The sequence below is a fragment of the Eubalaena glacialis genome, chromosome 11, assembly GCF_028564815.1.
Source record: "Eubalaena glacialis isolate mEubGla1 chromosome 11, mEubGla1.1.hap2.+ XY, whole genome shotgun sequence".
Classification (NCBI taxonomy): Eukaryota; Metazoa; Chordata; class Mammalia; order Artiodactyla; family Balaenidae; genus Eubalaena; species Eubalaena glacialis.
In genome coordinates, this window is record NC_083726.1 from 103,329,922 (window position 1) to 103,355,143 (window position 25,222).

The following is a 25,222-nucleotide window of genomic DNA, read 5'->3' on the forward strand; positions in this document are numbered from 1 at the left end:
TGGCTGGGAAGGGATTGCATTTTGCAGCTGAGAGCCGGGGCTTCCGTCAGCTCGGCTCCTCGCGTGCTCCTGGGGTAAGTTGTCTTGAGCCAGGACGGAGAGAGACAGCCTCGGACTGCAGTTGCCTAAAAGGAGGACACCTGTGGCTCAGATGCGGTCAACACCATTACTTGGCGGATCCTTGAGGACCTCATTATTTTAAACTTAAAAAAAAAAAAAATAGAGATTCCCTCCCCCTCTTTTTTTTTTTTTTCCCCCAAGCAATGCTTCTTTTTGACCTTTCCCAAGGAGAAGCGCTACAAAGCAGCCACTGTGCTTTCTGAACGGCATCCCCCTGTATCGCTTAATTGAGAAGGTAAGTGCAGCAACTGGGTGTACACGCGGCGGCTTATTTGTGGTGTGTGTGTGTCTGCGGGTGCGCGCGTGCGTGTACGGATGTGGGGATTTTTTTCTTCTTCAGCCCTTCCTAATGAGGCATAAACTGGAGCTGCAGCCCAGCTCCGCACTGCAACTTTCACTCGGGCTGCAGCTCTGCTGAGACGGTTTTGTTTAAGTCATGTGAGGCTTCATTATTTTTATGATGAGACGTGAAATAGATGCGGGCGGGTGTTGATGGAAGGAGGGAGAGCAGAGCGGCTGCGGCGCGGAACGTCTCAAGTACGACTGGAGTGGATAATAGTCAAAGTTCACGAGGAACTGCAGTATTTCCACAGCCCCGACTCCCGGGGAGACAGGGGCTGGAGAGAGTTTGGGAAGGAGATGTTCGATCTGGCCCGGCCCGTAGGAAGGGAATTCAGTCTTAGGTGGGTTCCCGACCCTCCTCCCCTTACTTGCTGGAATTCATCACCCCCCACCCCCCACCCCCACCAGGAGTTGAAATGAACATTTTTGGGTTCTGGTGGCCACTTCTGCCTCTCCCCACTCTGCCGTAATAACGAAATACCGTTCCTACGAGATGGAAAAGTGACTGTCTGCGGGGGGAGGGGGCGGTTGGGAGAAGTGGCGAGAAGAGAGAGGTTCCGTGGAGCAAGGTGCCTCTGTCCTAATAGGTTGAGATGCGAACTGCTGCGGCACATTTTTATGGGGGCTACCCAGATTGCTGTTATGAAATGCAAGTCAGATTTATGATCTTTTTCATATTGAACATGATATGCTATGCTAACGCTGCATGTGACAGTTTAATCAAATCCATTTGTTACCACGACGCTAAAAGGGGCCGCTGGGATTTTAGGATTACGGGCAGAGTTAGGGAAGCATGTGGCTTTGTCATTCGCCATCATTTTGCACACTGCCACACGGCGAGGGGCTCCGTGTGTGTGCCGTGTCTCGTCTGGCCGCCCTCGTCCCTTCCTCCACTACCCCCCCCCCACCCCCCGCCGCCGCTCCGACCCGCTCCCAAAGTGGCTTCACAATAGTCCGTCCTCCGAGGTGTAGGCTGCGCACCAGGTCCGCACTTGAGCTAAAACCAAGAGACCCCCTTCCACTTCTACCTTTGGGCTGGGCGCTCAATGCGAAGCCGCTGCAACTCAGGCACGCCTAAATCAACTCATGCAGAAAAAGGAGAAAAGTTTTGGTAAGGTTACGATCTATCATAGATGCACTTTGCCGGCGCTCGGCACTCTCGGCTACTCCAAAGCCTTCCTGCTCTTCCGCTGCTTTTGTGTCTTTCGAAAAGATCCGAAATATTATTGTTGTAACTGCTTTGAAAGACTGCTGCTTAAACCAATTAATCTTGCTAGGTGCAACAAAAACTGCTACATTCTTTGCAAATCATCCCTGTGTGGCTGCAAAGACACAACCACAAAAGGCTGGAGCATAAACTCCTCAAGGGATTCTTTGTTAGAGTGTATGTATGTTTCTTATTTTTTTTTTTTTTTATTTTGCATGTGAGCTGCATCAAAATTGAACTCAGTCTTGCAAATCTCTTGTTGGCCTTTGCCAAGCACTAGCACTTTGCTGCCATGGTAACTGTAATTAAACTGATAAGAGTGGAAAAATGTCAGTATCTCTGAGCCTTGCAGCTGCATTGGAGAAAAAGGGAATCAAATTGGTTCCCAGCTCCATTGCTCAGAAAGGGGAGGGGGGGTGGTGGAAGGATGGGGAGGGGGGTTGGGAGTTGAAGGGACAGAACAGAGTTAAGCAGCTCCAGCGCCTGAGATCTGGGGACATCTATTTGCATTGTTGTCCCTTAGGGGGCTGCAGCCTGTAGGGATGCTCTGGGCCAGTGAACAGAGAGAAACAAGCTTTTAGGCCCAATCCAGTTCTCCAGTCGGGGCTGGGGGCTGGGGAGAGGATGAAGATGGGCAGGAGGAGAGAAAATCTTTTGTTTGGTACCTCTTGGCAATCGAATGGCCGGTGTTGGCCAAATTCTTTTAATCTGTGTCACTGCTCCCAACTGCAGAACCTGCATTCCCATTTTCGCATCTTCCTGAGGCACCTCATCTCTCTGCCAACCCCCTTTATGTATTCCCTCTTCCTGTTCCTTCTCCCAAATTGTCCTCTGTGAATCTTCCGAAGGGGACAAAATGTTCTCCATTCACTACGTGTAGTTAGTCCAAAAATATAAAAGACTGGGTCTAAGTGCTGCAAACCTTTTATTATGATTATTTTTTTTTAAACCCCTGTGTGTTGTGGAGTTGTGGTTACTTTGTTGTGTTAACTACTGAAGCTGAGACTGCGCGGATGAATGGCACAGAACAAGGGAACATAATGGAGGCAATCAACCGTTAGGCCGCCTCACAATGCAATCCAGGCAATTAAAAGCTCACCAGAGTTTAAATGAAATGGTTCTACTTATTTCTGTACACCACACTGCACAGGCTATTATTTATGTCTTTTTTTAATTATGATTTCCCTTAAACTGTCAAATAACTCAGAATGGCAGGGTCTCAGAGGCAATAAGAATTTCCCTCGGAACAATTTACATGCCAATCTAAAACTAGTTATGAGTCCTGATGTGCTATAAGCAACTTGTGAAATGTTTCTCAGCTCCGAACACATAACTCTACCCAGACGCGTTCTGCCGGATGCTGAAGAGAGGCTGCCGACTGCTTTATGCCTGTTTAGGTACATGGCAACGTGGTGACTACAAAATAGTTCTTTTTTCTACAACTGTTAACTTGCAGAGTCTCAAAAACATTTCCTTTTCAAGAGCAATGGGATGATGTTTTCTGCAAGAAGGTACCAGGATGGAGCAGAAAATATCAAACTCCTTCTACGCCCAAGGCCAAACAGAATGTAAGAGTTTCAAATATTAATTGGCCTCTGAGTGCTAAATTAAAATGTCAGCACAACAAAAACATTTTGTGAAGACAAGCAGGGTACAGTTGTCCCAAATCTTGGTATCCCCTGTCTTGGTTGCAAAGCACTGTGAATAGAGATAGGTGACCTTCCACGCTTGATGATGGTAACACAACTCAGAGAAACAGAGCTTAGCTACAACTAAGAAGGATTTGGACAAAAAAATTTCAGCTTGGTGTTATAAAAAAATAATAGCCTTATAAATTGGATAACTAGAATAGCCACTCTTAACACATCTCTAGATGTTTTCAGTCATGAAATCCGGAATGTCATTTAGTAAATCACAGCCTCTCCCTCCCCCAGGTAGATGGTTAAGAGGCACCTGGGTACGTTCTGTACTGTAATTAATGGGATTCATTCCTTGTGGAACCTTGCGAGAAGATGGTAACTAGTTCTGATCAAAGACACTTCATTTGTTAGAAGTTCTAGAGAATGAGATTTAGCAGCGCTATCAAGGGTTATGATTAATCTACACTAGACCCTGAGCTCCTTCAAAGAAAAGGAACAGAGAGCCGGCTATAGGAATACCACCTGCTGTTCTGTACAAATCCAGCTGCTAGTGTGCAGCTCCGAGGACCACGGCTCTGCATCCCATGCAGAAATAGCAGCTACCTTGATGCCTCACTGCCGGTCCCTGCTCCATCACTCTGTCAGAGAAGTTATTTTCTAATGGAAGTTCAACATCATAACACTATTATGTGAAATTCATGTATCATTTGTAGCTAGAAAAGTTATTCTGCTGTGAGGGTACGGTGCCTTGATGTCTCTTAACAGTGTGACTAAAAAAGAAAAAGATTGTAAAGATGATGAAGGTGCAGGCTTCATCATCAGGCATCAGAGGAAACTGAAGAAGGTTTAGCTATTTTGGAGCAGGAAACACACCGAAAATGCTCTAGATTAGAGCTTGGCATTTCTTACTTGAGACTGTTTCAAGTGCAGGCATTTGGTGTCTTGTGTCGTTCTATGTTCAAGTTTAAAACTTTATGCCTTAGAGAGGAGGCATAATTTAGCAGCAGGATCTCTGGACTGTAAGAAGGCCACCAAGTCTAGTGCTTAACTGTCATTCAGCTTTGAGCGAGTCCCTTAACCTCTCTTAGGCCTCTGTATCATAATTTGTAAAACGAAGGAATTTGGAATTGAAGTCTACAGTACTTTATAGTGATTGAAATGAGTTATTTGGTAAATATGAAGCTCTGAATAGTTGGTCCAGCTTTTTTAAAAGCTGGGTATTTGACATTTAGGAGAGAAGAAACTCAAAGGCAAATACCCTTTCACTGAAAAAATTTCAGTCAGGTTGTAACACCCATAGAACTCAGCTAGACTCCTTATTTATGATGGAGATATGTCTCTAAAATATATAAATGTCCCTATGTCTAGTCTACTATGTATGTAATATATGTATATAATATATATTTGCATATGGATGTTTGTGTAATCTTATATATATTTAGACTTTGTCTTCTATCGTTTTTTCTTTCATCTATAAAATAAATAAGTGCATGTTTATGATAATAAATTACATAATCCTATAGTTTAATTTTATATAAAAGCATGTAGTATATAGTTAGGTAATCTGCCATTAGTAGAAGCACTGACTGATGCTTGTGACTGTAAGTACATTTAAAAAAATTTTTAACACAATGAATACTTTGAAATATCAAGGGCACAGGGGGAAGTCTTTGGAGGCAAACAAGTATTATAGCATTGGTGAGCCTTTCGGGAGACTGTACTCTGCGCTTAAGTATAAACATCTCTACTGCTAAGTGAGGTTAGTGCATCCCATAAGGGTGCACTTTCCTTCTGCCATCAAGCCCGTGTTAAGTGAAAATTTTAACCAATAAAGGAAAACTCATTTTTGACTTCTACAGCCTGTGCACAGACTACTTTGTTAAACAGCTTTCTTTGAGATTGTTAGCCATTTACTCATATTTTCTCCCGAAAGGAACTTCTTTATGTAGAAAATGGGGACACTATAAAATTATGTAATATTACTTAACTTCTTCGTGTATATATATATAATATCAACTTACCAGGTGCAACATGAATTCTTTGTTTTACCACTCTATAGGTGTGACTTCGTAAATGGTTTAACAAGGACTTAACAAAGTTTGAGACTCTTTTGTTTCCAAAATTTAGTTCGATATCTGTATGGCCCTCAAAAAGAACGTCTGACACCCCTTGAAAAAGGCGATCTGAACTATTTAACTTGGTGGAGGTCTTGGGACATCTTCTGATTCTTTCTTGGAGTCCCAGCTCTCTTTTTTGTTCTTGTCTTCCTTTAGGTATACAAATGCTCTCAGTCCAGCCAGACACCAAGCCGAAAGGTTGTGCTGGCTGCAACCGAAAGATCAAGGACCGGTATCTTCTAAAGGCACTGGACAAATATTGGCATGAAGACTGCCTGAAGTGTGCCTGCTGTGACTGTCGTTTGGGAGAGGTGGGCTCCACCCTGTACACTAAAGCTAACCTTATCCTTTGTCGCAGAGACTATCTGAGGTAGGAATTAGCCTTGCACACCAGTGATGACTGGATTCCTTTTAAAGTACCTTTGTAAGTGTCTTTGTGGGTTTCATTTCCTTCCTGCTAGCCTCTATTCCTGAAAGATGTCCACCTAGCAGCCTTCAAAATGCCGCCAGGTGCCTGTTCCACACATGATCGCTTCAGCAATGGCCAGGAAAGCACAATATCTCAAAGTGTTCCCATTTATTTGCCTTACCTGATGCTCCTACCTAGAGCTAGGTTATTCCACTGCCTGTATGGAAACTGCCCGTTCACATCAAGGATGTATTTGGTAGAAATCAGCATGCAAGATGTTTTATTAGCACAAAAGTGACAAGGTCAGGCTGAGTATAGCACAAAGTAATTCAGCGATCTTTCTGTTTCAGATTTGTCAGAGAAAGGCAATTTGAAACTCTTAACTGGCACTTATTAGTAAGGTGTTTATCATACAGTGTTGAAAACTTTCCCCAAGTGTGAATACACCTCCCTCCACCCACCATGGCATTCCAGGTGATCTTCGCAAAGATAGCACTGAAAGTCGAACAGCCTAAGTCTTGCCAGTAGCTTTATGGAAAATAACAAAGTAAAGACCTCCATCATTATGGGGAAATGATAGCCACTCTCCAAACTGTAAACATCTGAATGGTTTCAGGACAACGCAGATGTTCTTGCTTCTGAAGCCATGAAGCTGACTAAACTTGTATCCTAGCGTTTAGTACTCAACATATGGACTGGTATTTAAGAAAAATTATTTTGCTTTTCAGGGAATTTTGTGACTTCATTCAGCTGCAAATTACTGATATTAATAAAGTAGGATCTATCAAATTAGAGAAATGATATATGGCATCATTTGGGTTTTCATATTTGATACGATTAATCATTTTTCTAGTCTGACATTAAGTGATTCATTTTGAATTTTTTCCCTTATGACACAAAATTTATCAATCAGCAGTAACTCCTTGGTCATTTCAGGAGGTGTTTTCTAGGGAATTTGGTGCTGCTTTGTATATAATTCAGTTACATTCAATCCAATTCAATGTTTATATATAAGAACATATTGTTTGATGAATGGTCATTACAAGAGGGTGAGTCCAGTACTGTTTATCAGATTCTACTCTCTCCCCTCTTAGGACCGCTTCATCTGACAGCCCCCTGACTAATTATAACCACTTGCTACTACTTCTCTGTGTTCCGGGGGCACAAAATACATGTAAGATGCCAGCAATGGGAATGGGAAGTGACTATAGGCAAGGAGTTCCTTAACTAACACAACTAATCAGAATTAAGCTATTCCATGAATTCTTTCAGGCTCTACAGTCTTGGAACTTTCCTCTTGCAAATAAAAATTTCTCCTCTGCTCATTGTGAATTAGAGCCTGATTTCTACATAGAGTCTTTGTATTTGCTTTTAGTGACTTGGCTTTGCTTCCTACTTTTGCTTTATCTTCCTAACCAATAGCCATGGGCTTTTGGACTCTGTCTTTGACTTTTGTTTACCATTGCAGTATCTCCAGTGGATTCATGTAACAACAGTTCCAAAACAAGGAGTTTATATAGCCTGGGCAAGATTAAAGTGTTCTAATAAGCAATAAAGACAAAAATTAAGGCAAATTTAAAGAGAGTCTCTTGAAATCTCTGGATATTTTTAAATCAGAAATGTAAATTTGCCAATGAAATACATGTGTCGCGAGTGAAACTGTTTTGCAGTTGTCTACATAGTAGAGAGCAGAGAAAGTAACCTTGTGTTGTTTTAATCTTCCTTATGGTAATAAAAATAAGTTGTTCAACTGGTATTTGATAGTCTTAAGTGTATTGTTGAAGGGAATTTATCAAAATAGTTTTCATCTCAGAAATCTTTATCTCTAAAAGAGTCTATATGTTGCTTTTTGTGATACATCTTTTAGTTGATTTCTGATAGGCTCAAACTTTTAATCTTGTTACCTTATTTTTAAAAAATCATACTCTTTCAAATTTAAACCCTGGTCCTGATTGCCAATATATTCATTTCTCAGAGTACAATTTCCTCTTAAATTGGTCATTACCACATTAATGGCCAGTTGTTATGTTAACAGCCTAAGGGTTGTTAACATTTCAAACTGAGCTGTTAACAGCAAGCTTATCCCTTATTTAAACTGAAGGTTTTGTTGTATATAACGTGACTTCCTTGGCAAGGAGTAATTCATCAACACTTAAAAATTGCAGAAGTGAAACAGGGAAATGGTATGTGTGTAAAACACCATGTTATGTGTTATAGATTATGCCGCAGATGTGGTATTTAGTTTTATGTGGAAAGTGTGTATCTCAGTGAAATTATGTCTATGTTTAAAAGCATATGTCTGATTGGCAAATTAAAATAGTCGGATTCTGTATGTCGAATAGACAAATACGTTCAAGCAAACTTTATTTACCAATTAATTTCTTTGATGGGTATAAACAGGCATTCAAAAATGCTTATTGGATGCCTACTGTGTGAGAGGCATGATTTTGGGTCACGGACAAAAATTAACTAAGGGAAAAAGGGAGGTGCACCTCTAACTGTTACTGTCTAATTGTTTATTAATTACACAAAATCTGCAGTATGATCAGTGAACAAGTAATATTCTGTGGCTATTTTCCCGAGCTTTGAAAATAATTCTTCTCATTTCCCTCTTAGTTCAGTACATTTCCTTCTTGTGTTTTGCACAGCCAATGCTTAACCATTTAAATCCTATTAAAAAGTAGTTTAGTTTGGTTTTCGGGTCTTCGGATATTATGTAATATCTTTGAGGCACAAACGAGCCATAAATAATTTACAGGTTTGTGTTTCTCTGTCTAAATTACTAGGCATCTAAGTAAGAATATGGAAAATGATAAAGAAAAAAATTGCTTACCTGTACCAGTAAATTATGGGTTATAGATATTATCCTGAGCCAGATAATTTTTCATATCTAGAGAAGAGTGAAATATTTTTTGCCAACTGTATTTAACTTCCTAGTTAACTTCTCCTACCAAAAGCAAACACAAAAGACACTTTTATTGCTGAACAGTGAATCTTGAAGTTCTAACATTTTATTTTGCCTTATTCTGAGTAGTGATAGTGGTGGCATGTTTTTACAAGTTCTTTGAATGATGAGTACAAGAATTTAAATCATAAGATATTTTCTTTAGGGTATTAGAAACTATTACTGCAGTAAATTTGATTCTGCTCAGATTTTTTTTTTTCTCCTTCGAGGCACAATTAGCTGTATTTATGAAAAAGAGAAGATTTTTTCAGTTTATTACTGAGTTTCAAATCTTAACAGTTCACTTTCCATAACAGGGCTGATATAATATCTTTTACTTTTCTGGAGAATATAAGATATACCTGTCTGATGAGAGGGAATTTGCCAGTTTTTAAGCTTGCTCTTCATCCTCAGAAATTCATTAGAAAAAGGAACAGAAAGATTGATTTTTTCAAACTTCCTCTATTAAACACGCTTTCTGACTTAAACTATGAAGTTGGTCTGCCCACTAATATTTATATGCCAAGACCTAGAAATGAATCCGTTAAAAATGTATCCAACACATTTATATTTTTAAAAGTTGTTTATGACAAAGTAGATATGAAAGCATCTTTGTGCCTTGAACCAGAGAATGCATAAAGTAGATTAGCAATTACTGTGTAAAACTAGTCAAGGTTTAGTAATGATGTTTACAGGACTATGTAGCTACTGCTTAACTATCTAGCATTCTGATTTGAGTTTGGAAAATATGAATAAAGCAGTTATTAATGTATCATCAGTTTTAGAATTAAGATTTTATGTCAAGTGTTACAAAGTCAGAACTAGGAGATACAGCAAAATACTTTACTTCTCAATTTGGAGACAGTGTAGAATATCAGAACTTACCAGTTAAGCTGTTGTACCATTTTTGTCGGTTTTTTAATTTAAGCCTGCATTTTCTTACTTGAGTATATTTTAAGCAGTAAGTCAATGAAGGCTGTATCTTGTACCTCTATGAATGGTGTTTTACCAGAGAATGTACTCAAAGCTGTTTGCTGTGATACTTGCCATGGAAGCTGCATACAGCTCTTCTATATGAGAACAGAAAACGTCTTATATAAAATTTAATGCAATTTGCTATTTTTATACGTGAGGATGATTTGTTTAAAATGAAAGTACTGGGAAAGAACGATGCTTCATGCTCTACCACAGTTGCCAATTAACAAAAAGGATTTGAAGCTTCTATGCTGATTGCAAATTTTATGTGCTTTAATATAATATGATTTTACAATAGAAAATTAAAATTAAATGCTACATAGAGCATTAACCTGGCTATAACTTTATTTCACACTGATCAAATTTGGTACTTATAAATTTTTATATAAGGTTAACTTTATATTAGTACATAATTATGGCCTTAAAAGTAAATATAAATACATTATTAATGTTATTTTATCTGACAGTTAATTGCACAGATTCTTTTTTAATGCTGACTGATGTGTTCATTCTGTTTTTCCTGCTTTGTCATCTTTTTAACATTAGGCGGTTGAAAATATCTCCCCTGGAAAGCAGTACATTATTATTTGAAATATAACTTTTTATTGTTTTAAATTCCAAAAAATTAATCTTTTATATGGAATGAAACTCCTCCCAAATAAACTTTCTTTTTCCTAAGAGCTTCATTTGAGCTTTCTTAACACTTTATAATAGTCATAACTTTCATCATATTTAAATGTCTAAGCTCCTCTTAGTATTATGAAATATTTTGGCATCTGAGTGTATTAGACTCTAGGGTCTTTGAAAAATACTGCTATATTCCCTGTAAATTATCTTACCTTATTTATAGCTTTATAAAATATTGTAATTTTAAGTCCATTTTTCTGTTTATCATAGGAAAGCATTATTGCATTCTATTTCAAACATTTTAGACTATATATCGTTCATGGACTGGTACAAATCAGGAGTGATAATGTTGTTTTGTACAATACTTTGGCAGAGTGCCCCTTGCTTTAGGAAAAAAGGGTCGATCCACCCTAGACTTCCTGAGCAACAACCTCTCTGCAACAATCTCTGTTAAAAATATCCTATCTATCAATACATAGAGAATTTCTTATTTGTAAATTTATCTACAATATCTGTCCTTAATTCTGTAATAACACCCACTTTCAGTGAGTGAGTATTTAACTAATTATTTTAGTTTTGTGCCTTTTTGTTTAGGTTTGTTTTATAGACCTGAGATATTGTCACTGGAAATAACCCCCACCAAGAATATTAGAAATACAAAAAATACTTCACACTGTTTCTATCTGTTTACTGTTTTTTATCTTTCCATAAAGCACGGAATACTTCAGTCAGGATAGTTTTTACGCATAAGATGGATAAGTTAGACATACCTGACTTAGCAGAAAAGCATTCTGTTCCTACAAGTATATTTAGGATTAAATGCATCCAGAAGAACTACATTTGAGAATTGCCAAAACTGCTTATTTTGCACTTTATAAATACATAGAACTCTGGGAAAGAATCTCTATTTTTGGTTGCTCTTAGAGTATATCAAAGTAAGCCAGCACTTCATTTATAAACTCACCATTAACTTCCATTAAGTGACTAATAATAAATTTTAATGCTGTTTTGACTGCATAAACATAATTTATTAAGGAATCTCATTTTAAAAATATGCTGAAAGTAGTAATTTTGTAAATGGTTTTGATGAATATATGCATTGTAGAAATGTGTTATGTAGTTCAGTTTTCTGCCTCACATAAAAATTATATAGGCTTAAAGAAGAATTGCACCAACCTAAACGACCCCTGTATTTTTTCTCATTACACTGTGAGTCATTGAAATATTATTTTGGTATTTGGTTTGAAAACATTTCCCAGTTCCCATGAGAATGTCTTCTATCATTCAAAACTATACACTGTAACCTCATCCCATCTTCCAAACAGAAACTAGCTAACATTTCTCACTTTCATCAATAATTGTTAAAATATATGAATTGTAAATATACGACAAGATCTTGAAAACAAGGAAAGTAAAAATAAAAATAGCAATATTCTATCAATCGGCCAGATAGCTTTTTAAAACAGCATTTACATTAGCCATGTTTCTTTAAAAAGGCATTTTCCTTTCCTTTTTAATTTTTTAATCGGTTTACGTAAGCGATGACTCCTACTGATTCATGGCATTTCCCTTTGTAAGCATCTAAAGAGATGTAGGTGTATGTATGCATGCTGCACATACAGATATTAGAATCTATACAACCTTAGAATGAGCACTGACTTTTGTCATAATTGACTTTCTCCAGATCACCATAGTTTGGCACACTTTGAAACTTGCAAAATTCAGACGCTTCATGCCAGCTAATTCCTTAGTATTGTTAACTATAGCACTGACTTATTCTTAGAGAGTGTTCACCAGTCTAAGAGGAAAGACAATTTTTATAATACTGTAGAATGCCTAAATTTATTCCCTTGTGATTTTTATCACCCAATTCTGTTTTTCTTAGCTCTGATGGAGTCTGATACTGTCTGTTCCATTTCTGTTTCTGCCATCATTGCATACTTGTTTTGATGATTAACTGTATGTTCCCCTTTTCAAGGTATTTATAAGAAATTTACTTTGGAGTGGAAGTTACATTGTGAAGCCAGAAATGTGGCATTTAGTTTTGTTTCTTATCTTAAAGCAATTTCTTTTGCTTATTGAGGTTTTTTGCCCCTTATTATCCATATGAATGGATAACTTTTCCCTAAAGGAATTAGGACCTAAACATACCCTTTTATTATATTCATCAAACATATTTACTATATTACAAACACAGTTACTATAAATCCCACATCAGTCACTTGGGCATTCACCTGTGCCATTTTTGCTTTCTGCTCTATACTATCAAAACTTCTTGATAGACCTTTTTCTTCTCAACAAAATTTTTTTAGTTATGTAAAGATTCCAGATCTTTTGCTGAATTCTTTTACTCCGTACTGTTGGGTTTTTATGATGCAAAATTGTCTAGCTGTGGACTTTACTGGTTTAAAACAAAATCACACTTGAGATAAATAATCATCTCGTAATAGTTAGATCTCTGATTTGAAGTTGGAAAATTAACATTAAGCTGCATGTATTAAGTTAGACTCTAACCAGCTTGTGTTGTTATGATTCAACGTAATATTAAAAACTCTCCAACTGGGCTACTGGGAAAATAAAAGACTCTTAAGAATTCAAAGATTATTTTCAGAGGAGTACACCAAAGCCATATTTAAGTAAAATTGTTATTACAAATTCAGTAAAGCATTGCCTACAGTAAACCCATCCTATTAATAAAAACAGAAAATCAGTTTTAGTAAACATAAATATCAAGTATGACATGGATTAGTAATGGGGCAGGGAATGTCATAAAACGTTCTGATGATTACATATAATAGTAATCTAAATACCACCAAGAAAAAATAAATCCCCATCTCATTTATGCTGTGGGATCCCAACATGCAACTTCAAGGGGAAAAAGGAAGTTTTAGACATCATTCGTTTATTCTGATTTCTGAAAACTTTTAAAACAATGTCATGTTTTTATTATAGCAATTCTAAGAGAGGTGCATACCATTTTTTAAACTATTCTCTTTTTTTTATTTTTAAAAGATTTTAAAATCTCTTAAGTAATGTCCTTTGATAGATTACTCACATTTCATCAAAAAAAATAGAATCAAGACTGTTAACACTTTAAAATACTTTATGGCATTGAGTGTGATGCTTATTTTGTGTTTATCAACCACTCAATAAAAATAAATTCTGACCAACGGCTGCATATTAGACTGAATAAGATAAGTGATTAGTACCTGTGCCTTTGCTTGAGTGGAAGGGGCTGGGGGTAGATAGGTGAATGAAAAAACAATCATAACTTCTAACACTAAAAGTGAGTACTGGTTTCAATGGGCAGGTTTATTTAGTTTTGTAGGTGAGAAGTTCAGCTTTACTATACTATGAACATAATTTTAAAGCCTGTATTACAAGTGAATATCCACTGAGGGATGTCTGTGCTTTGGGAGATACAAAGAAATAATACAATAAGTTATTGAATTGTCTTGAAACTTAGCAAGTAGTATTTTCTGTGGCCATTTATTAGGAAAAAAAATGGAAAAGGTTCTGAGCTACAAGAATCCTTTCTTTCCACAATGTGTTCTTGCTGAGTGGATAGGACTGGGGTTTATATTTATGATTACATGCTTTGCCATCTCTTTAACAGTTTAAAAATGAAACCATCTAGTCACTTAACAAATACTTGAGTGCCAATATTTCATTTCTATAAATAATGAATGTAGAATCTTATATTTCTAATTGATTTTGTATAAATACAAAGGTATTAATATTTTACTATATAAAGAATAAGGTAGTCTAGGGAATTTGGGATGAACTTATTGGCAAGTTATTTCTCAAATTTTTTACGAATGATGTACTCACCATAGTTGAATAACTAAGGAAAATATGTAAAGAGTTTTAGTGTGGTTATATCACATGGAACCAGTACGGTGAATGAGAAGAGGTATATAATCAAGAATGATTAGAAAAAAATTTTAAGAAGGGGGGTTATAAATAATAAGTAAAAATTATGCTCTGTAAAAATCCTTTTGTAAGCCAGTAGTCCTATTATAAAAGATGAGTTTTAGGCTTCATAGTTTACTTTTAGATGCAGAGTAAGATAGAATTAGCTCTGTAACCTTCATGCTGTTTGCATCGTTCACCTCTTACTGCAGATATTGGTAAGTTATCAACAGAGGTATAATTGACATCCCTGTCAGAACACTTAACATCCTTGTTCCCCATTTTTCCACTCAAAAAATATTATTCTATATACTCTAGGTCCTGTACAAAGCCCTAGGATACAGCACTGAGTAAAACACAGAAATAACTCCTTCCCTTAAAGAGGTTATATTCTAGTTGGGGAAGCAGATAATCAACAAACTAAGTATTGAGTACATTAGGAGATGATAAATACTACAGGAAAAATGGAGCAGTGTAAGAGGTTTGCAGAATTTGTATTTATGGGTGAGTGTGCCTGTGTATGTGTGGTGGGGAGATAAGGCTTTGAAAAATTAAACAGTGTAGACAGGGACAGCCAGGTTGAGAGGGTGACTTGAGTAAAGACCTAAAGAAAGTGAAGGAAATAGCCATGGGGATGTATAGGAAGGACATTGTGGGCACAGGGAACAGTCAGTACGAAGACCTTGCAATGGAAGCTTTTCTGATATGTTTGAGGAACATCAAGGATGCTAGTGTGGTTGGAATGAGTGAGAGAGCAAGAGACAAGGCTTACAGGCAGCCACTATGTGGTTCTGTGGTATCCCTGGTATCACTGTTACAACCAAGAACACACCTTATACTTTTCTAAATGTCAGGGAAGGAGGTGGTAATAACTACTGTCCGAGAACCACTGTGAAGCTTACTCAGGCTGTTAGAGACTGAATTCCATTTGGGATAACAGAACTCATCTGCTAAATTGAATGGGATTATCTTCATGTATTATTTACTGGTATTTTTTTTTTTTTGGATGTCTTTTTATTTGGCCTCAGTGATGACCCTGTGTGATTACATAATAGTTGTGAAATATGCGTCTCAAAATAGACATCAGGATTAGGTCACTTGACGGTTGCTAATTCACGAGAGATGGTATAGTTGTATGTTTGAGTTTAAATTGACACATCTACATACATCTATATAATGGAGTATTTATACATCATTATATTTCAATATGAAATACAAAGGCGTGTTCATATTGATGAGCTAGGGCTGCCAACACAGCACGTATGAAGGTAATACCTTGGCCAAAGATGTCATTAAACTCTGCCCTGATCACAATGTAATTGATATTTTTGAATACTTAGGTAATAAAAATTGCAAAGATAAGGAGTTTTCAAAGGCTGCCAATTTCTACTCTTAAAGTAGAAACATCAGTTATTCTAGGTCTGAAAGGTGATTTTTTTTTCATTATTTTTAAAGTCAAGCCAAGTCTTATTTAATGAAATTATTTTCTCGTACAAACCATTTAAAATAACATATTCGCTCTAATTATCATCAATGTTTCCAAACCCAGCATTAAGAGAAAATACATCAAAGACATATGGTTATTTAAAACAATTGAATCACATTCTTGATAAGACAGATGTTACAGAAGTGTTCTGTTTATACTTATGCTTTGCACCCCTCACCTAACCCTAGCTCACTAATTTTAATTTCGTATCAAGAAGAGCTAAACATTCATCTTCAAAACTAAAAGATTAATATGCATTCTTATTTGTGAGAGTGGGATCTGGATATACAAGCTGTCTTTACTTTTGAAATTAAAAGTTAAATTTAAACTTTAAGTACAAATCAAAGTACTTGAGCCTGTATTTAAATTTATAAAATTATAAAATGATGCATCATGGGTATTGGTTAAGAAGCTTTACACTGAATCTTACAGCATGAACGGGTGAGCTTTCAAAGCGGTGGCCATCTATCCTTCGTGCATAAAAAAATCTTGAACATAACTTCCAGAAAGCTACGAGGTGGTGGCCAAATGACTTTACAAGTCTTAATTCCTACTGTCATCCTGCACCTCCTGCGTGTTTTTTTTTTTTTCCTATTACAGTTTCTAGCAGCCCTCCTATTCTTTTTGGTAGATGGGCATGTGTTCTAACTTCCATCTTGTCCTCTTTTAAGTTCAAACCTATATTCCTAATCACTTTGTGATTCTTACCTTCCAAAATGGATCAATTTGAGCTTGATTTTAAGGAAAGGTCATTTGATCTTGAGCTGATAGTCTGCTAGGTGTTGAAATAATCTTGTCAGTGATATTTATTAAACTAACCATTATCTTTAGAATAAAGATCACATGCTTGTTTGACTAAACATGTTAAATGCTTTGTCTTCTCAGTTAACTGTGGATTGCTGCAGTGACCTGAGAAAAAAAGATATATTTTGAGGAGATTAAAAGTTTTAAAAATATTTTTGATTTTCCTTTGAGGATTTATCTGCCGAGTAGTAAACAGAACCTGTCATTTTCACCACAACTTAGTTTTTCACTGTGATTCTGAAGTCACAGGCTCATCCTACATTTCATCTTAACGCATACAGTGTATTTTAAATCATTTCACTGTGTATTTCTCATTATCTGCCACGTCGTGTGTTGCACGCCCCGCCCCCCCCCAACTATCATTAATGGAGCATTAGTCATATATGACTGTTATAATGCATTCATCTGCTCTTTTTACCTTCTGTGATAGTACTTTATAGAAAGAAAAATGTCACATCAGTTCTTGCTAATTCCCTAACCATCTCCCAAACCAGATGCGGTTAGACCTAATCCCTAGGCTTTAGAGGCATAATGGTAAGGAGTACAGATGTGAGGTCTGCCCTTTTTCTGCTACTTCCCAGTTGTATGTTCCTAGCAAGTTACTCAACCTCTCCAAGCCTCAGTTTACTTATCTGTAAATAGGAATAACAAACCCATTCATAGAACTGTCAGGAAGTGTCAGTGAAACACCATAGGGAAAGAATCGAATACACTGGCCAACACTCCAATGTGAGTTTCTGTTGTTACGAAGGAAGAATTGCACTGAGTTATGAAGATAAGATAGTTGGAAAATTAAACATGAGAAGAAGATTAAAGAAGCAGATTAAGATGAGGTTTAAGAATGATTAATAATCAAGAATATGAGATGCTACTAGCATAATAAGATCTTTTACCAACTTTTCATCTACAAAGAAGATAGATGAAGAAATGCTTAAATACCACATGCACCCAAAGCCATGAAGGAAAAAAATTATTTAAAGAGTGGAGGGACTTCCCTGGTGGTGCAGTGGTTAAGAATCCGCCTGCCAATGCAGGGGACACGGGTTCGAGCTCTGGTCTGGGAAGATCCCACATGCCGCAGAGCAACTAAGCCCATGCGCCACAACTACTGAGCCTGTGCTCTAGAGCCCGCGAGCCACAACTACTGAGCCCACGTGCCACAACTACTGAAGCCTGCGCACCTAGGGGCCATGTTTGCAACAAGAGAAGCCACCACAATGAGAAGCCTGCACACCACAACGAAGAGTAGCCCCCGCTCACTGCAACTAGAGAAAGCCCGCGTGCAGCAACAAAGGCCCAGCGCAGCCAAAAAAAAAAAAAAAAAAAAAAGAGTGGAGGAGTGGAGCTTATTGGAATCTGGAACGGGTTGTTGAATTACGATTATAGTGTATTTTACATAAAGTAAGTTGAATTTGAATCTTTGGGGAATTATTGAACATGAGATTTTCTTTGTAACTTGAGGTGGTAGTTTTCTAAAATATCTTATATGCCCATGCTCTCCACACTTTAGCATGTGAAAGTTCTATGGCCTTGTAAAGCATTATATTTAATATCCCATAGGGTAGAATTATATATAAAACGTTAGCTTGCTTTAGGTTTTCTTTGTAGTCTTGATTTTTATGTCTTTTTCCTCGGGTGGCAAGGACAATTGAATGCCAGTATCTTAACTGGTATTCTTTTTCACAGTGTTCTCTAAACGTTTTGATTATATACCTTTATTCCTAAGGAAATCTAAGTGGGCACCCTCAATTTAAATATATATTTATAAATCATAAATACTCCATTGTACATTTTTTAATTAGGAAAGCAATGTGTAAAGGCTAAGATATTAAATAAATAGAAAGGCTATTCCTTGTTTAAACATCCCTGGGATTTATGTACCCCCAATTTAGAGAGCAGTCTTATTTTTTAATATTTAGTTTGTTAAGTTTGATTGAAAGTTGTTTGGTAGTGATACGTGTGAATAAAAGGAGGGGATTACCAATACCTGGGAAAAGAGTTGTAAAAGAGAGATGTAGTAATTGTTTGGAAGAAAAGGACTAAGCATGGGCTAATATACCTGACTGTGTTCATTTAATATTAAATCAAGGTTTGCTTTGATGACAAACATCCAGTGCATGTGGACTCTTTCTAATACTGTGCTATAGCCAATGGCAACATTAATATAAGGCAGGGTTTCTCTCCCTCCCCAGCAACCCCCCATTCAGGACACAGTGAGATTTTAGACAGATAAATGCTAAAAGAACCCTATGTACCAAAGGCAGTGTTTACCGCATGTAATACATATCATCATTGTTTGTCTCCTGTAGTGAAAAATACTTGTGTCATGCTGGTAAAATGCACTCCTGACAGACCAGTGCTTGCTATTATAGGGTCCATTGCTTAAAAAAAATGATACACTGACAGAAATACAATTTAAGAAAATTTAACACCAAGGGTAGTCAACCATGTAGACTACTATTAAGGGGCCAAAACTCAAGGCCAGGGGTTTATTTAAAAAAGAGGCACAGTTTATTTGCTAGTAGTAGGCGAAGTTAAAAGAAAAAAAAAATCGAACTTGAATTCCTTGCTCTCTAGTCTGTAGAAAATTAATGAAAGCAACAGTTCAATAAGATTTTATTGCAGAAATGTTTAAGTGAAACATTTTAAGAAGGCTTCGGAATTTTTAAACAGTTACTTACCATTTAGAAAGCTGTAACACTGCAGTGCATAGCAAATTGTTAGCATTGGATCCTAGGCACACCCACTGATTTTCTTAAAATGTGTAGTCAGAGCTGGTTAGTCTGAAATCACTTTGTTCATTTCATTTCTGTGTGTGTAGCTTATAAATATATTTGAGATTGACAGGATAGCAGCACCCACAGTTACTACAATTTAAAATGTAAGCTATTGTCCAGGTACCCTTAATGGGCATAGTTTGGTAATTAAATGCATTGGATTTGTAACAAGGCCTTTTGAGAATGAAAATTACCAAATATGAGATGTGATGAGATATGTTGGATTTCAGAAGAGCAAAGAATGTACTAATGAATAAACTGCTACTGAAGGATGACAAAGCATGTGTTTTTAAGCTATCACATGGCTGTCATATTAGGGGAGAAAATTCCATGAATTTAGATGAGATGTATTATCTAATTTTACCATTTTATTTATTTATTTTTAATAAATTTATTTATTTATTTGTTTATTTATGGCTGCGTTGGGCCTTCGTTGCTGCGTGCGGGCTTTCTCTAGTTGGGGTGAGCGGGGGCTACTCTTCATTGCGGTGCGCAGGCTTCTCATTGTGGTGGCTTCTCTTGTTGCGGAGCACGGGCTCTAGGCATGTGGGCTGAGTAGTTGTGGCTCGCGGGCTCTAGAGCACAGGCTCAGTAGTTGTGGCGCACGGGCCCAGTTGCTCCGCGGCATGTGGGATCTTCCCAGCCCAGGACTCGAACCCGTGTCCCCTGCATTGGCAGGCAGATTCATAACCACTGTGCCACCAGGGAAGCCCTAATTTTACCATTTGAAAAACAAATCTGCCATCCAGTAATATTTGATGCCAACTGTGTACGGATCACACGTTCCTTTGGGAGAAAGGTTACAAAAGTAATGCAATAAATAATCTGAGCTTCAAGGAGCTTAACTTGGGTATCTGAGAAATAGAGAAAAGCATTGTCAACTGCTATGGAGAATCAAAAGATATGTATCTTATGTTCTCTACCCTGATGGTGTAGTCTTATTGCCACACCCTAGGATGGGTCTAGGGAGGCAATTGATCCTGCCAAGAAGGGATATCCCAAGATGAAATGCAGTGTCTTTGCGGTTGTCCTCCAGAAGGCAGTTGGCCCGAATCTGACAATGTTATACGAGAGGTTTTTCTAGAAGGTAATGCCTATTGTCCAGACACATTGTCCAGGGGCTCTGATTCAGCTGTGTGTTGGAGCAGACCCAGAAATGCTTGCTGAGGAAGGCTGGGATCCTCAGCTCTCCATTTCTGCACGCCTTTTAGTTTTGTTTCTGAAATTCCTCATGTAAACTTTATCATGTCATAGTATCTCTGCACTCTGTGTTCTTGCCAGCAATTACGACTGCTGCTTTTCAGTCCTGATTTTTTAAGACGTTATCTGAAGGAAAGAGTATCTATGGTGGATTGATTACCTGAAAAACTAGACATTAAGCTAGTTCTTCTGATAGTTTTAAATATATCCTTTGGATCACTTCAGAGAGCTATACACTTGACCTTGACCCCTCAAAATCTTCCACAGGATTGTGCATCAGGGTTTCACCATTAGCCTGCATTGAAGAAAATGTTTATAAATAGCTGCAAACAATGCAGTGTCATAGGGATGTGGTTATAGACTCTGTTTACTGTATCACACAATGTCCTACAGATTCACTGTTGAACTTTCTCCAATCTAGAATAAGAAAAGTTCCCGGGATGCTAAATGATTAAATGGTGTTTCTTCATGGGCTTTGTGGGTCAGTATTATTTACATCTTCCCTTTTTTCTTTGTCTCCTAGGAAGCTCAAATCCAAATTTACTTTCTATTTCTAACAACTGTTCAGATCTATATGATATGTTCATATATTCTCCAGACTTTTGTATTCTCTTACACATTTTTCTTTATTATGATATCCAGAGCTGTTTATTTCATCTGAAGATGAATTTTGAATAATTGCAATGAGTGAACAATAATGGGGAAAAAATAGAGGTGGGAGCATAGAGCCTAATGCATGAGAAATGCTCAAATAGCTGAGTGAAAGTAATTTGGGAAAGGGACGTGATGAAAATAATTCTCTGGTCTGGGTATTACATAGATATAAAATATAGGTGGATTTGAATAATATTTAGAACAGTGTTTGAGCTCACTCTGTCGGATGAGGATTATAGCAGATATAACATTTTATGTTGTTAAATTTTCATCTTTATTGCCAGATGACTATTTAGCACAGAGTTAATCCATTATTTTAACATAAACATATGTATGAAAATCTTATTTCATGAGGCAGTAATCAATAACTTATTTCTTACAGTGATACTTTGACATAAATAAAATAGGCTGAATAATTATCTCAGGGCTAAGACAGCGATTACAAACCCAAATGCTTCCAGGTTCTAGGTTCCATGAAGGTAAAATGATATAGTGAATTGGGGCTTGCATGTCCTATCCCAAGGGAGCAGCTATGACTTTATTTCAGCAGAATATGAGCCTAAAACTGCTGATTTCTCTAGATGAACTAGATATTTTTTCTAGATCTTTAAATGAAATCTCTTAGATTTAAGATATTGGCAACTAATTCTAATGTGGTCCATAAGCACTAGTATGTGAGCTCTTAATCAGAACCCTAGAAGTCTGGTTTTAAATACGTGACCAGGCCTTTTAATCCATACAATTGGCTGAGGTGTTTGAAAATGTTTCTTAGCATCCCGAATTCTTGAAGACAGGATCACCATCCTGCATCCCACATATACCCGTTATATCCCTGCTTCAGAAATCTCCTGGGAGATTTTGAAATCATGGAAATGAAATTGTTTAAATAATCAGAGTGGGTGAACTACCCCGGAGAGAACTGCAGTGGGGAACTCACTGCTCTGTGAGGTGGGAGGCCCTCCTGAGAAAAGTGCTCTTTTGCCTTTTCTTGAACCTCATAGCCATTGCAGTTTCCCTGGGATTAAGCAATATGTTTTCAGGGACCCTCACTGTGCTCAAGTTAAGACACTTGAGGCCATCTACTTATTCTTTTTAAATTATAAACTTATAGCTACTTTTTTCTCTTTAAATTTTTTTTTAAATTTTATTTTATATTAGAGTATAGTTGATTTACAATGTTGTGTTAGTTTCAGGTGTACAACAAAGTGATTCATTTATTCATATACATATATCCATTCTTTTTCAGAGTCTTTTCCTATCCACTTCTAAACAGGCCATTCAGCCTTGTAATTATTCATCACTGAATGAAAGGCAAATCCACTGCCACCACCCCTTCACCCATCAATGTTGATCTAATCCTCTTCACTTCCATCCCTTTCCCCATTTTCTGTATTTTGACTGCTGCCTCAACTCAACACTTTTCCATTGGGTCCTCTGGAAGCCACATGTCGTTGTCAATAATTATTCTATGTCTACAATATTTTGGCTTTTTCCATCAAAATATTGTCTTTAACTGAGTTTCATCATCGCTTTAACTGAATTTTGCCTCTCCTTTAAGGGGGCGGTGTCCCTGTCGGGTGTCCATAAGGGCACAGTCCTACTTAGCACTTGTAAATCCCGTGCTCCATGAAACCAAAAGAAGAAGTTGGCATTCTCTTGGATACACACAACCGTCTCCATCCAGTAATAAAAATGTATCGTCCTGCAATAAAATTCATACAATCTGGTTACACTACTTTTTACCCTTTCTCATTCCTGTCAATTTGTCTCTTGCCATAAATTGTAGGAGATTTGAAAAGGTTTACAGTTGACCCATCTGAAACCAGTCCTAACTTGTTGAACCTCCTTAACCCTACATCCCCCCAGTCCTAGGATCACATACAGCTTCTTGCCCTTAAAGAAAAATATTTTATCTCAGGAATCTTTTTTTTTTTTTTTTGGCCGCGCCATGCGGCATACAGGATCTGAGCTCCCCAACCAGGGATTGAACCCGTGCCCCCTGCAGTGGAAGCATGGGGGTCTCAACCACTGGACCACCAGGGAAGTCCCCATCTCAGGAATCTTAAACTCCATAATATCATCTTGACTCACTTGCATTCAGCTCTTCCATTATGTCTTTTTCTCCTACTTTGGTCACATCTATCAGGCTTCTGTCCTTCGCTGCCCGGCATGAACCCAACTGTTGGTCATTCAAGACTTCCATCTTCTACTATGCCTGCCTTTCTATCTCAGAGCCCAGCAAGGCTCTAGGGTGACAAATTGGCATTGGTATACCACTCCCTGCTTTTCTACTCCAATAGCATGGCTGAGCATTGCTGGAAACAAGTAAATAAAATATAGATTGATGCTCTCACAAACAATTGGTTTTTCCTCTCACCCAGCCTCAAGGGACGAGCCAGTTATTTGTACTTGGCTGCCATCCTTGCCCACGACCTTCAACAGCTCTACTGAACATTCACAGTTCCCCTTGAGGCCCTTTTTTTGGCTAGTTGTCCTGTCTCTTCATTCTCAGCAGATGCCTTTGCTGCCTCCTTCAAAATTGAAGCCATCAGGCTTGATATAAATCAGCTTCTTACTACCATTTACATTTCATCTACTTTTCCATTTATCTTTAACTTTTTTTATCTCATCTTTGTGAATAAGGTGTTCCTGTTACTTTTCCAATTCTATGTCTTTGGCTCCATTCCCTCCAGTATCCTGTGGGTTTTCTTGTGATGAGGTATCTCCTTTCTCCTTATTATCTTTAATATTTCCTTTTCTTTAAACTTTTGACCCTCAACATATGAATATACTCAAGACTTTCTGGTTCTGAAAGAAAAAAGCCTTATCCTACAGATATATGTTGGTATTCTCCAATTCCTTTATTGTCCAATATTTTTAGAAGTATAATCTCCCCTTCTTCAACCTCATCCACTTGTGATCTGGCTTCTACCTCTACTCTACTGAAATTGCTTTTCTTGATATCTAATTGCTGAAACTAATGGACATTTTCTCAGGGATCATCTTATAGCTTTTTTTCCTTTTAATAATGTTGATCACTCCTTTGTAAAAGCTTTCTACTATCTTGGATGCCATGACCCTACACAGTTCAGATTCTTTTCTGGGTGTCTCATCCCCATCAGACACTTAAAAGTGTGAAGGAAAGTACCTTAGGAACACTGATCTTATTGAGGTATACTTTTTCCTGGGAGATATTATCTGTCTTCATGATTTTAATTCCTCTCATATTGGGATGACTCTTAAATCTCTACCTGCAGTGCATTATTCTCCTCCACGCTTAAGCCATATATATTTAGCAACTTCCTTGGCATCTGCAATTTAATGTTAACAGGAAACAATATCCCAAACTCAACTTATACAAAATTAACGTTAACTCTAATATAGTACCATATAGTACTGTAACCAGATAAAGATAATATAAAAATATATAGAAACTAATTGCATTTATGATTAATACTCAGAAAGTATTAGCAACTAGTCTGTCAGTGTATAAAATAAATAATACACTAGGAACAAGTAAGATTATTTCTGGAATGCAAAGAAGGAACACCAGGATGATTTGCAACCTCATTTATCGTATTATCAAACTAAAGGAGAAAACACCATGGCTAGAGCAGTATGTGCCAAAAAGGCAACTGATAAAAATTCAGCAGCCACTGCAAAACTTCCAGCTAAAGAGAAATAAGAGGAAGCCAATTAAATATGATTAAGAAAATTTACTGAAACCTAACAGCAAATATATAAAACAGTTAAATACTAAAGTCATTTCCACTAAACTCAGGAAAAAGACAGGGATATCCACTATTGTCACTTTTATTCAATGTTGTCTTAAAGGTTTTAGCTAATGTAGCAAGATAAGAAAATGAAATAATCAGTATAAATATTAAAAAGAGAATTATTTTCTTTGGGGATAATTGGGAAAACTCAAGAATCAATAAGAAAATTCTGCAGAGTAGCTAGCTAAAAGACAAGGTAAACAGAATTTGGAGTTTTACTCTATACCAAAAA

The 25,222-nt window shown here is 37.2% G+C and overlaps 1 protein-coding gene across 2 annotated transcripts in view; it reads left to right on the plus strand.

Annotated features, from left to right (window-relative positions):
• The first annotated feature begins 635 nt into the window (after positions 1–635).
• Positions 636–25,222, plus strand: part of LMO3 (LIM domain only 3) — a 54,372-nt gene continuing 29,785 nt past the window's right edge. Inside the window, exons 1-2 of one of the 2 annotated variants that reach the window (XM_061205322.1) lie at positions 636–657; positions 5,583–5,796. In XM_061205322.1, the coding sequence (XP_061061305.1) occupies positions 5,591–5,796 (206 nt within the window). In that variant the 5' untranslated portion in view covers positions 636–657; positions 5,583–5,590. Of the gene's footprint in view, positions 658–1,548; positions 1,574–5,582; positions 5,797–25,222 lie in introns of those variants that run through there. The other variant, XM_061205321.1, reaches the window with a different exon arrangement.